This window comes from Bombus bifarius, unplaced genomic scaffold (genome assembly GCF_011952205.1).
Source record: "Bombus bifarius isolate JDL3187 unplaced genomic scaffold, Bbif_JDL3187 scf7180000009145, whole genome shotgun sequence".
Classification (NCBI taxonomy): Eukaryota; Metazoa; Arthropoda; class Insecta; order Hymenoptera; family Apidae; genus Bombus; species Bombus bifarius.
Genome location: NW_022884930.1, coordinates 2060206 through 2073932, shown reverse-complemented (window position 1 = coordinate 2073932; position 13727 = coordinate 2060206). Strand labels below are relative to the sequence as shown.

Genomic DNA, 13727 nt, shown 5'->3' with positions numbered 1-13727 from the left:
TTTAATACTTTTCTCATAAATTTTTACTTGTAGAATACTTTTACAGTATTTAACAATAGCGCTTAACAATAATTGAGATTCAATGAGTGGAAATATAACAATTCAAGATTTGGAGTAAAGCTTGTAAAATTTCGCGTCTTCTGTATTGTATGTAGATTCTTATAATCTTCTTTCGCTTCTTAGAAATATATCAATATAATAGCGTAAATCATTTGTAACACATTAAGTGAATAACAAGTAAATAAATAAATATATGGACATTAATATTCGACAAATTGGCCATTAAATGCGATGAGATATAATCTCACATTTTTTGTTAATATAGTTTTAAGAAACAAGTGCTAAAAGACATTTCTTGTAATGTCCGGAACAATCACCCTGTAAAAAACATAGTCATTAGACTTAATCAGTTAATTTTCTTGCATTTTTCTATTGAATATACTAACGGATATAAATTCTTCTAGTGATTCATTATATAACTGTCTGAATGTTTCTTTGATTTCTCCCATGTCCACTTCGCAACGTGTGACAACCAGTCTGATTAAACGATCATCATCTGTGCCAAAACCTTTCATGCTTTTGTATAATTGTTCAGCAAAGAAACCAGCTCTGTTTTTGACGCACTTCACTGTGGTGAAATTAATTCGATATCAATATACCGTTTCAATCAAGATTATAGTAAAACATAATATATTATTTACATACCGATGGCTAGAAGACCTTTTTTGATATCACCCGAGAATTCGTTCTCGATTGCATCTTCAATAGCATGTCCCGTAATATTTTCATATTCTTGGAATACCTGTTTCAATTGTGGAACATTTCTTTGAACCAGTATCGCATTAAACGTTGATTCATCAGTTCCGAAACGGAGTTCCCCTGAAAAGCAAAGGAAAGTGCAAATACCATATATTGATAACGTTATAAATCAGTTGCGTTATTTATAATATTACATACCAGCTCTGAGAAGTTCTTTGGCATCTTCTATAGCGGCTGCGTGATCTATGTCGAATGACTCATCTCTGTTGGCACAACATAACGATACCATTAACCGCTTGAAATTCCCGGAAGTATCGTCTGTTAGATCATCCTCTAATGTTCTTCCATACACTAAACAGTAAAAGAGAAATAATTGTGATTCTTCAATAAGGAAATTTGTAATTCTAAAAAAATTATGTCTAGTGGGACTTACTCGCTTCGTAAGCTTGTTTAATCACGCGAATCTCGTGATTGCACATAGTACACAATACTTCTATGAGGACGCATTCGTCGGTACCGATACCCGCCATTGCGTCATGTAATTCTTTGGCATAAAATTGCGGTAACGGCATCATCATAGCAAGAACTAATCTTTCGAAGTTGCCCGACAATTCGGATTTCAAATCTTTTATAAGATCCTATTAAAGAAAATTTGAATTAATTTAAAATAATATATACATATTAGTCTTTTTATAGCCTATAATTAAATTTTAACGTTTTTACCTTCCCATATAAGGTTTTGAACTGGACTGCAATTTCTTGGCGTTGCAGATTACTGCGATTGGCAAGCACATGAATAATAGCTTTTTCATCCGTCCCGAAACCCTTCATTGCTTTCCTTAAAACTTCTGCATCTGCTCTGGCATCAAAATCGTTGTATGGTACAACTGTAGGGGACAGCTGTAACATAAACCAACGATCATACTTAATATCTTCATTGGAGAAACAATGATTAAAGTATATTTTTTGTATATTAAATCATTCTTTGGGCAATGTAGGCTTTTAGACATCTTTTGTTAGTCTCACCTTAGGCGTAAACTGATTTCTCCGGGGGGCTGGGGCTGGGGTAGGTTGATAGGGAGAAGATCTACCTGTGTGTGGAGAATAATATCCTGTACCCTGCCCCCCAGGATAGCTTCCGCCTTGATAGGAACTTGAATTATTTGAGTGAGCATTGGAAGCAGAGGTATAAGGAGAAGGTATATTAAAACATTCTTTTGCATCTGGTGCATTCCGAAGATTTGGATACATATTATAATTTTGCTGTTGTGGATATACAGAAGGTTGTCTTGGATATGGTTGCTGCATTTGTTGGGATGGGTAAGGGGAAGGGGATTGTGGCATAGGTAAAGGTATTTGTTGAGCAGGAGCTCCTGGTGCTGGAGGAGGACATTGGTTTGATATAGGATGATTAGGTTGCACAGGATATGGAGAATAAGGTTGTGGCATACCAAAAGACACAGGAGCGGGACTTGTAAAACCTATGTTGCCACTTTGAGGATAAGGCAGAGCACCGGGGGCAGAGGGTGTACCAGGTGGAGCCCCAAATGATGTTGGTGGTGGTGCATGGCCAGGAAACTGAATCACTGGTGGTCCCTTTGATAGCAAGGTGCAAATAAAAAATAATACAATCACACTTTCATGTTCATTTGTTTTCTGACTGTAAATATTTCATGCTATTTAGATGTGTTTTTACGTCGCACAAAGATATGTGAATAAAAACATATTTAAAAAAAAAGATGTAAGAAGTATCTGTAATAGTAAGAAAAAGTAAATACTCACTTGATAACCGTAACTCATCTTAGTTGACTTCTTGTAAAATGATCAATAGGCACAAAAATCTGTAATTAAATAATTATTATTCCAATTAAATAAAAAGCGTGATGTTTCGATGTTAATCTAATTGTAATAATTAACAAACCTAAGGATAAATAAAAGACGAAAAAAGGAAACTGTAAGGTTGGAAACGCCCAGTAAAGACGCACTTGTTATGAAACAATGACAAACAAATCGTATTTCTTCAAGCTTATATCGAAGTTATTTCTGTTGCACGAAAACGGTTTAGAACTGCTTAAGGTTTCGTAGAATTGTCACACTCTATAAGTATCGGGAGATTTTATTTTTGTGACGTATTAGTAACGGGACTTGGAACCTAAGCAGATGTTACAAATCCGAATTCAAGAGAAACGATGTTTCATCGAAAGGTATACGTACAATGTAAGTACGTATACGCAGTCATGGGATTAGTGGGAAAGGATAAAAAGCAATCGTTTACCAGTTACTGACGTCACATCGAACTGACGTAGCGACAGCGAGTTAGACGGAAATGCCACGATCAAAGTACGCATGTGTGGTCTAGGCGCGTAAAATTCAAAATATTTTCATCAGCCGTCCAAAGCTGTTTTCACTTTTCTTTTATTTTGTCATGATAAAGATTAAATGTATCGTTCATTTCCTTTTTTTATGATTGTTAAAGTCATTAATATCCACGCACGCAAAGACATGATTCGCACAAAGCCAACATTATCTAACAACGAGTTTATTGCTTTCATGATATAGTATCTCCGCTTAATTAGAGTACGAGTAAATTGCAGGAAATTGCAGACTTGGTTTAACAATTTACACGTTGTGCTCGATACGCTTTCACAAAACTATGTTTATGTGTCGACAAAATCTGGCTAATATATATATAAATATATTTATAGTTTGTAACATAAAGATTATAATAGTGCTTCGCTAATTGACCACGGGTTGGGACTTCTGGCCAGTTATTAAAGGAGGTATATTTCTAGAAAATTCCAATTATCCTTGATGTTCAAAAATGTCGGTCAGTTAACGCAGCACTACTGTAAAATCTTCAATATCGAATATTTCAAAAAATTATAAAAAATGAATTTGCGTTTGTCCTGTGAATTTTCAAAGAAACATGTAATATACAATTATATTCGCTCGACACTGCGGTAATAGATTTTTTGATAATTTTAATATTCATTACAACGTTGTTAGACTAGATAATAATGTTCCAGATGCGTGCAGCATTCTAAATTATTTTTCTTATTTATTTTGAGCAACAAGAGCGCGGAGAACTTAAACGTTTTGATAATGAAACATCGAGTTCCAATAATCAAGAACTAAAAAATATCTCTGTTTAACTTAGATTTTTTTTGTATATCACTTGCATTACTTTGGTAGGTTAATGTTGCATATTAAGATGAAGCTTCAAAAGGTCTATTAAAATTTCAAAATAACTTTTTAATTTCCATATTATACTCTACTTTCGACTTTAATCGTTGATCATTTAAAAGCCGTATAAATTAGCATTTCTTTGCGAGATTTGGTTACAGACCTTTTGAAACGCTTCGTTACATTTTATTTGTTTCCTATCTACGCATGCATTCGATATGAATTCACGTTCGACGATCGAAGTTCTTCCTGCCGCGAACTATATATAATCTTACGATATTTCATACAATCCATTAAAAACCGGTGTGCATAATGTCTTCCTTTATCGACGTTTTCTTTTTTTCATTTAAGACTGACTAATTTCATAATACATTATATTATACACGTAGGCAATCTCCTTAAAAGTAACACAAAATAATATGAACTAATAATATTAAGGATCCTAACTATAAAAACAGAACGTTAAAATATTAAGGGTTTCCTATTTGCTATTTCGCAAAACACTTTGTATTTGTTCGTTGTTTCATAAGACAAAAATATATTACGCTGTTATAGAAATATACTATAAAACAATATTTGTACAACAACGATAAGTATAAAAGGTAACTTGCATTCATTCTGTTTCATTAAAGATTTGATGAACGCTATTCACTGTGGAATTCTAAAAAAAATTGATCCGTTGAACACATATCAAATTTAGGGTACCTACACAGAAAACAAACAACTTGCAAGGCGAAACGGAAGATAATGCAAGAAGTTGTATATACTGAACAGTAAAGATCTTTCTTTCTCACAGTTCTCTTAGTTTTATCGTAACTCGATCGAATTAATTTTCTCGCGCTAATTGGTCTTTACCCTACGCATTATATATTATTCATTACAACTAAAATTAATACGTTAATATGTAAAATAACGCTCTATACTCTATGCTATACAGAAACATACCACTGCAACAAAGTTTAGTTAGTTCCCATTTTCTTCGCACATTAGCTTCTTTTAAAAATTTTGAGTTATAAAGAAAGCTATATTTTGTTTCAAATCTATCAGTCGCTCAAGATTAAATAATCTACATAAGATGGAATAACATGAAATAATCTAATATGATTCTATCATAGATCATAATTTCACTTTACAGTCTGTTTAAGAAAACAGCAACGTAAAAAGATAGTCTATATAGTGTCTTTTTATAACAAGGGAAATAACTTTGTTCAACCAGTCAACCAATAAAAAACCAGAAAAGAAGATCATTGCTACGCCAATCGTACTTTACAATACTTCAGGCACTGAATCACTTTGTTTGTCGTACTTATTAATGATTAAAATCAGATCGAACTCGGAAGTGCAATCGTAGTCAGACTACATCATACTATTTGTTGTTTCAGTTTAACTAGGTTCGTTTCACCATATAGTTTCATATCAAGGGGCACACTTGGTTCATTCTTTTTTGTTTGCGTGTGCCAAGCGAGCACCTTGGTGCAGTTGTCGGCCAAGAATTCGATGTCCTTTGGTTCGAATGGCGCCAAACTTTTCAGAAAACCGTCTTCCTCGTAGCCGGCTTTAAACGGCATCGATGCATTTGGCCTCTGAAGTAGAAACTTCACGCTTACCGCGAAACCTGCCATATCGACCGGGAATTTTCGTCCAGCGATCCAACCGTCGTAAAATCCAACGAACTTCTCGTTTTTAATAATGGGAGAACTTAAACCAAATTTGGTGCATAATCCAACGGGAAACATGGAGACTCGTTTCGTTTTACGGATCTAAAATACATAATTGCATTTCTGATTCTTACAATAATATTTTGAACTAACCGTAACCGTGATAACTAAATTACCAGAAGTAATATACAATTTTGTGCATTGCTTTAAATCAGCAATACTCGCTCTACGTAAATTAGAAAGAATTATATGCTCGCAGAAATAATACCTCGTCAAAAAGAGTTATGTCATAGGTATTATCGTCATCAGCAAAATAAAAAACGCCATTGGTCGCATTCGCTCTGATCCATTGCAAGCCACGATTTCGATTAGATACGCCTCGTGGTTTGGCACCCTTTTTCTGCTTATACTTCTCAGGCATTGGAGCTGGAAAAGAAAACGCAAAAGCGTCCGGGTGAGGCAACACCGTCGAATTCTGTGTCACGATCCAATATAAATTAGCTTATGCAAAGACCGACATGATACCCCGTTTGGGAGAATCGGCCATTACAACTACATATTCAAACACAGACTGGCCTGGCCAACAAAATCGATATAACGCTTTTTCATCGAGAGCTTTGCGGCTGTTTCAATTAATTCCCGACGAGACGGCAGTCGATCAACGGAATTAATTCTCACCGGAACTATTTACAGCGCGTGTGTCGACTCGATGGCGGGATATTTTGAAAAGACTGGAAATTACTTCTTTCGATCATGTCAATAAATGATATATATGAACAAATACAAAAATAACACGATCTTTAATTTTGACGGTTAGTGACGTATAACGAAAGAATTACAACGATATAATAAATAATATAAATAATTAATATATCGTTGTTCCAATCAACATCGTTATGAATCGCCCAGTTGCATTATGTTTTTATCACTCCGTAACGATGTCATTACGAGAAACTCGACCGAAATACGTTTAACTTGGAACGAGAGGTACAAAGCGACGCGAAGAACATTTTTCCTAGGACAGAGTAATTATCTCGAAAGACGCTTGAAACATAGAAAGGAAATGGAGAAAGTATGGTTGAATAGCCGACAGATTTCGCCCAGGCTAACGATTGATACCATTTAGTCGTAGCTCCGTTTGAATTCCGTTCCAATTTCTAATCTATTGGATTTACCCGTCAGATGCTCGAACTTCAATCCTGTTCGCTCCAGCAGCCTCGTGACTTGTTTGGTAGCAACGGTCGCGTCCTCGATAACGAGCCAGTAAATGTTCTTTACCAACATCAAAGTATGCGACATCCTGGTGAGCTCGGGTATTTGTTCTGGTCGGCGATACGTCGGCGTGATTATGTACAGCGGTTCCGGTGTTTTGTTCAACTTCATCGACGATTCTTGCTGTTCGTTCGATGTGGCGTTTCGACTAGGTTCGAATCGCGCGATCTTCGAATTGTTCTCGCCCAGCTCGAAGATATTCTTGTGCAAATGATTTATCAGCTGTTGCACTAACATCGACGCTATGTCTGGACTAAGTCCGTTAATCTCTTGAACTCTGCGCACAGCGCTTTTGATCTACAAATAGAAGGACTGTGTTTTAAACGAGCGATTAAACGAACACGAGGCGAAGCTTTCATCTTCCAACGTTTACCATTTCTTCGCTGAATTTCGACGTCCTTACGTAGCGTTCTACTTCTTCCTGGGATAGAACGGGACCATCTTCCGCGGATCCACCCGTGTTAAAGTCACTTATCTGATCGAATCTCACACTGGTAGACAAATGATATTGGTAGAACACCACGAACAGACCTATTATGGCTACCACACCCATTTTCATGGATGACTTCATTATACCAAAACCTGCGAACAAAAATTACCATTTATATACAATAAATTTATATACAATATTTTATTTTAATTAGTACAACTAATAAGCCAAGCACTCTGAATCTCGTATAGGATTAGAGAATCGTACAAGCACGAAAGAGATAGTTATATAATTACTTAATGGCTATCGTAAATTGATCGTGAGTTTTGTAACGCTAATTTATTAACTGTTCGGAAGGTCTCGAGCATCTAGATAACGAAGTCGTACAGTCTTCGTTTTTCTCGCTTCACTGTCTTTCGTTTGTTCTTCTTTTTTTTTCGATCAAGATGCTTTGCAAATGAACGAGCTCGTAAAATTAGGGAGTGTGTATACTGTCGTATACCAAAGCCGTTATAAAGGGGAAACGATAAGATATATGTTTCCGGTGATACGCATGCTCTTTTATGCATACATGATTTTCAAAAGTCATTAGGTTTTATTAATTTTAACATACGCCAGAAATACGTGATGCATCGTAAGTGTTTGTGATCTTCTATCGGCAATTATCGAGCTGCAACGTCCAGTTACGCGTTATCAAGAATGAAAATTATCGTGGCTTACCGTTTCGCTCGAAGAGTAATGCATCATGATACGTTAAGGAACCGACAGTGAATGCAATTCTATTTCGCGAAATTATCTCGGCGATGGTATTTCCGATCGTTCGTTTCTACTTTCGCAGGCGATTCAAAATTGAGAAATAAATGAATAATGAGAATTGAGAATATCTTTGAATAAATGTTCCATTCGAAAAACTGTCTTCACGTGTATTCATATATGTTCTATTTATCGGTAATCTTCTTCTCTCTAGATTCTCACCATTCTTCGATTAGTTTAGTCCAAGTTGCGTGAAACTTGCTTCGGTTTATTAATTCGTTACAAATCGGACCGATGTTTCGAACAACGAGTTTAATGCTTGGTATTTAAGTAAATTCGCGAACACGTCGTGGGTTCTCCAAGAGGTTGTTTCGATACGGATTCGACGGATGCTTAACGTCGACACGAATATACAGATTTTCAATCGTCGATACAATTGTAGTTCCTTAACTGAATTACCTACTGCGGTTTTTTAAATATCGTGAAAAATTTCAAGGACGTAACTTATCTCTATGAACAAATAATAAACTGACGAACGTCACGCACAACACCCGAGTAATTTATTACGACGTTTTAAACATATCGATCAATATTTTCGTTCTAAACACAGAAACGATCGTCGTCTTATTCCTAGTCGATAGAAATCTGTATAAATGTGTCCGCGCGATTAAAAGAGAAAAAAGGTAAAACAGAGACACCGACCTGCGATTGAACCGATCCGATACACATCAATTGATTTAGCAACTGACATACCTTTACGCAAGTGTTTATTCAATTCTTATATGATTCGATAAACTAATCTATTCGCTTTTATGACGATAACGTGTGTTTTCTAGAATTTAGCAAAGAAAAGAACTTACGTATCTATAATATTTTAGTTACTCGGTTAGTGTTAGTAAGATTAAACTTTGATAACGTTGGTACATATTTGTACGTTACTGTCTCTTTCGTATGGTCGATTGATTTATAGTTTCTATATCTCTTATAAACGGTGTATAGTCTAATAAAGGAAACGAAATAAAAGAAGTTAACGCAATGGAAGAGAATGTCTTTGCGACGATTGGCGATAGTAAAGTAGACGTTTAACACAACAAGTGAAACAAGTCGAAATTGTATCTTGTATCACCTGACCGTCTTACACTTGGCAAAATGATACAGAAACAAGCGTAGATATAAAAACTTCTGTTTCTTATTGCAAGTACGTCAATGATGGCGAAAGCGTTGATCAAATATTTATAATTACGCTCGATTGAAGATAACATTGACAAAAGAGGAATAAAAAAAAGTAAAGAAATTCGATATTCGTGTGATACGATTGGAAATGCACCGAGGCTGAAATAATCCGATAAATTATGTATATTTCCACTAATTGTGTTTAATTACTACGGCGAAGAACCGCAGGCCTTGTCTGTTTTCGTCCAAAGTTTCGTTTAACTATCATTTAAATTTCTAAAATAATGTTCAATCGTTTCGTTGGAAAGAAACAGAAATAGAGGAAAAATTATTGGTATTTTTACACCGTTGAACGAAGTGCGTCGAATTTTATGGTTGTGCGATTATTTGAGAAGTAAAATTAAAATGGATTATATACATATTATTACATATAGTTAATAATTTCAGCTCGGGAACTATTTAAAATAAACAATGTGTAAAATATATTAGACATATTAAATACAACGTAGAGCAACCATATTTAATTCGAGCCCAGAGTGAATTGAGTGAAATGTAAAATAATCGCACATAGGCCCGTCACCATTATTCCTTGATGCAATATCAAAGATAGTTTCGATGAAAGCGCGCGTTTATTTCACTATGCAGAGCCGCAAATTTGCCACGAGAATGAGAATAATCTTCACGCACGGAATTCCATACAATTTCATCTGCAAGATAAATTACGCTCCGTTGCTGCTTCCACGGAATTTGCGGAACGAGTACATTTTTTAAACGTTAAGTTTTCTTCAGCGCGTTGTTGCTGATTGTTGTGTATGATTAATCGATCAAAGATAGTTTCTCTTTCATTCAGAGTTTTGCCATTTAATCTAAACTTTTGGCCTTGCAATACATAAGCTGCATAGAATACAAAAGCTGCTCGAACTGGAATTTTTTAGTTGAAAAATTATTCAACCATTCGTCCGATAAAATATGCATGTCTACGTTTTTGAGGCTGAAGAATTTATCATCTACTCGTTCATAATATATCTCACGAGTTAATTGTTTTTTCAAACATTCTTTTCGTAACTTTGTTTGTTCAAACAATCGATGAATTATCGACGACTATATTTCATCGTTACGCTGAATTACTTTTTCTCGAGCCCGAAAGTAATACGGAGCAGCTTCAACCACACTGGATAACAAAAAAGTTTTCACCAAGTTTGAACCAAAATTTCTTCCTCTCCGTGTTATCAGCCACTAACTCGAACGATCCCATGCGAGCATATGTGTTTGTAAATATATATAATCTGTCTATTCTTTATCACCTGGAATTTCATTTATCAAATTATGCTCGAATATAATAAAAATAAATATATAGATCGGATTGTTCGAACTCAGATATATAGAAATAGTTTTACCATGCATATACGAATAGATATACCAAAATATAATGATGTATTATATTATCGTTATTATTAAATGTATTATTAAAATTATTAAACGTATTATTAAACGCGATATAAGTTTATCAGAACGATTCCGCCTGTATGTATCGAAACCCAAATAGTCGATCGACCTGCAGAATATATTTCACGTTAATAACGATACAATTAATATGTGTAATTAAATTGATCGTAAAGAGTCCTGCGTGATTCTTGAAAAGTGGATAAGAATGCAAATAAATTAAAACGTGACAACAACTCGGGGCTTATAATATTACCGTTAAGTACCTTATATGTGAGCAGTTGGTCCAACGTAAGATGTCGATGCTCGGCAGTTCTACAAAAGCTATCAAATAAAGTGTAATATCAAGAAAATAAGAAAAAGAAAAATGAGAAAACATCTGTGTTGAAATAAAGACAGAGTGGAAATTGTAACGTGCGCGGCATTACATAATCAAATCAGAGGATTGCAAATAGTCTACTAAAGGATCGATTAGACTTAATTTAGCGCCATGACAGACGTACATCACTTGCTGCAGTATCAACTTCGGCCATATATGTAGGTCACAAAAAGCTGCAATTCTCCAACCCTTTGTTAACCCTTTCAATTTAGTGGCGCCACTTTAATGGCACCGGCGAATTTTCCTCTGCTTTTGAATGAAATCGTGCCTTTTCTTTTAATCAAAGAACTCCATCTATGTTCAATGTATGTTTCGAACGTTACTAACTCAGTTTCCCCTCCTTTTCTAGCCGGTAATAAGCAGCAAAGTTACCGACACGCAAAATCAAAGTAGTTCGGTGGTTATAACCTCATCGCCTGGTTAACCCTCGGATACCGGGCCATAGGCTACTTTGTTTGGGTTAATTCTAACTTATATGTAATTTTTTCAAATAATTCGCAAAAATAGGAAAACAAAAACGTATGTGTCCTCCATCGATCAAAATCAAGTATGGAACATCAAAATATATTGCATGGACCGTTAAAAATACATTCCTTTGCTTTTCTCCAGTAGTCAGATCTCGTATGAGTCAACCATAGCCGGACAAAACGTACGAATAAGCCTGGATTCTTGTATACTACTTTTTAGTTATCAAAATTAGTTGTGCGAGCGTTAAACTTGGTTTTAATTTAATAATATTTAATCAATAAAGTTCAAAGCTACCAGTTTTAAGCATTTTCTCGAAAGTCCTCTTTCCACTTGATTTCTGTAGACTAACATGAACTTTCACGATCGACTAATTCATCTTCGATATTAGTATCGATCTAACGAACCATGAATGCCCCCTATTCAATCGAGACAATTAAAACTTACCTGATAAACGGTGTTCATGCTCCGCTCACGAGTAGTAATTGTTCTGCTTCTCGTTTATGTAACTTGTATAGAATTCGGCTTATCGCACATGTCAAATGTTCGCGCGTTTTTTACAAGACGAGAAACAATGGCACGGTAGCTATGTTACTGATATCGTTTAGTAACATTATTGATGGGACGTGGGGAGTCCCGATTGAAATTCGACACTAGTGATTTTCCTGCATACGTATGTTCCGTGATTGTTTCACCGTACCATGCATCCGTGCATCGAATTTAATGCGTTCGATAAAGGGAACAGTATAAACGACGTTGTTTTCTCATAATTTTTACCAACAAATTTCGTCTATATTTTCACAACGAATTCGCAAGTTTCGAATATAGTTGTTGCTACAAGGAGAAGATCCATTTAACAACTGCGACGGACTCCATCGATGCGCGATGATGTTTCACCGAATCGCGCTCGTTTCCCTGCGCGATGCAGATAGACTGACAAACGATCACGAGGCTTTCACGGCACGTGAATAACTAAGGGGATAATCAAGAGATTGCTGTCTTCGGTTGAGTTTCATAAATTTTCATGATATCACGACTACGTTCGAAAGACCGGGTGACGGAAGCACGTTGTCACTGACATGATTCAGAAAAAGAACGCCTTTCATTAGAACGTATCACTGATCTCTGCTTTCACTCTAATCTTGTAACACTTTGATAGTTTGGCAAATGTATTTTTAGCGAAGAGTCTTGAGCCGCTTCGAAATTTTGGCCACATGTCGTGTGTCTCGAACGAGAACTGATCGTTTTGAAGTCGACCACAAACCGACTGGATGTTCGTGACGACGTCGAACCCTAGTCGATTGTTTCATTAATCACGTGCCTGTCCACCGTACGTTTCATTCGTGTTCTGTCAGCGAAAAGCGGAAACAGCATAGTTGACGGAGAATTCGATCGAACAACGACAAAACGACACTCCTCCGTCGGCTGATACTGAACTGTTCCTTCGTCGCATTCCCCTTGTGCGATCCGTCTACGTTCGCATATCCCCACTATTTCGTTTCAGCTGGCGCAGCAGCCGACACGCCGCCGTCACTGCTCTTATATGTGTACATATATACATTATACATATACATCTATCTATCTATATATATACATGTATGTATGTATGTATATATAATACATATGTATATCGCGATATATATGCGCGCTGCACTGAATCACGTGGGAGAATGTACTTATTTGACGCAGAGTAGGTGTTTTTATCGATCTTTGAAACATCCGCGTGGTGACTGTTTCGGATCGAGCGATCAGATGGTCAATTGAATTTTGGTATCAGTTTTCCAATACATCCTCTACCTTTGTCGCCTTAATAAGTACAACTACCATACCCAATAGTCAAAATGACGAACTATGAATTTATTTTTACAATTATCAAAAACATGTAAGTGCTTTTGGCAAAATGAACTTTAGTTTTATTCAGATATGAGTATAATTATGTACATCCATTTACATCCACTATACCATTGTAATTATAATCATCTATATACAGGTTTATGACGTTTACTACTTGCAATGAAAATTGTACAATTTTAAAATGCACTATCGAAGTTTATCGAAGATAAGTTATTGAAAAAAGTGTTAAATCCTGTGTCTCCTCGATAAAATATAATAACATCGATAGATTATACATCATAAATAGCAAATATATAAATCAAACTATAGATTAGATTGAATATAAATCTCTATCTGTAAGTAATCATCATACATGATA

The 13727-nt window shown here is 35.6% G+C and overlaps 2 protein-coding genes across 4 annotated transcripts; both read right to left on the bottom strand.

Moving 5' to 3' along the window:
* Positions 1-20: 20 nt before the first annotated feature.
* On the bottom strand, positions 21-3014 carry LOC117214043 (annexin B11-like). Of its 2 annotated transcripts, XM_033459869.1 has the most exons (9): positions 2681-3014; positions 2542-2600; positions 1786-2355; positions 1483-1659; positions 1193-1397; positions 958-1110; positions 706-879; positions 447-628; positions 21-378 (listed from the first exon to the last, which is right to left on the bottom strand). In XM_033459869.1, exons 2-9 carry the CDS (start codon positions 2557-2559, stop codon positions 328-330), a joined length of 1530 nt encoding a protein of 509 aa, XP_033315760.1. In that variant the 5' UTR covers positions 2560-2600; positions 2681-3014; the 3' UTR covers positions 21-327. The 2 variants fall into 2 exon arrangements, with proteins under 2 accessions (XP_033315760.1, XP_033315762.1); XM_033459871.1 differs by lacking the exon at positions 1786-2355.
* Positions 3015-3157: 143 nt separating this feature from the next.
* LOC117214047 (galactosylgalactosylxylosylprotein 3-beta-glucuronosyltransferase P) lies at positions 3158-12997 on the bottom strand. 2 transcript variants are annotated; one of them, XM_033459876.1, is made up of 5 exons: positions 11963-12997; positions 7246-7454; positions 6776-7169; positions 5869-6026; positions 5304-5702 (listed from the first exon to the last, which is right to left on the bottom strand). In XM_033459876.1, exons 2-5 carry the CDS (start codon positions 7441-7443, stop codon positions 5304-5306), a joined length of 1149 nt encoding a protein of 382 aa, XP_033315767.1. In that variant the 5' UTR covers positions 7444-7454; positions 11963-12997. The 2 variants fall into 2 exon arrangements, with proteins under 2 accessions (XP_033315768.1, XP_033315767.1); XM_033459877.1 differs by lacking the exon at positions 11963-12997 and having other exon boundaries at positions 3158-5702; positions 7246-7443.
* Positions 12998-13727: the final 730 nt, after the last annotated feature.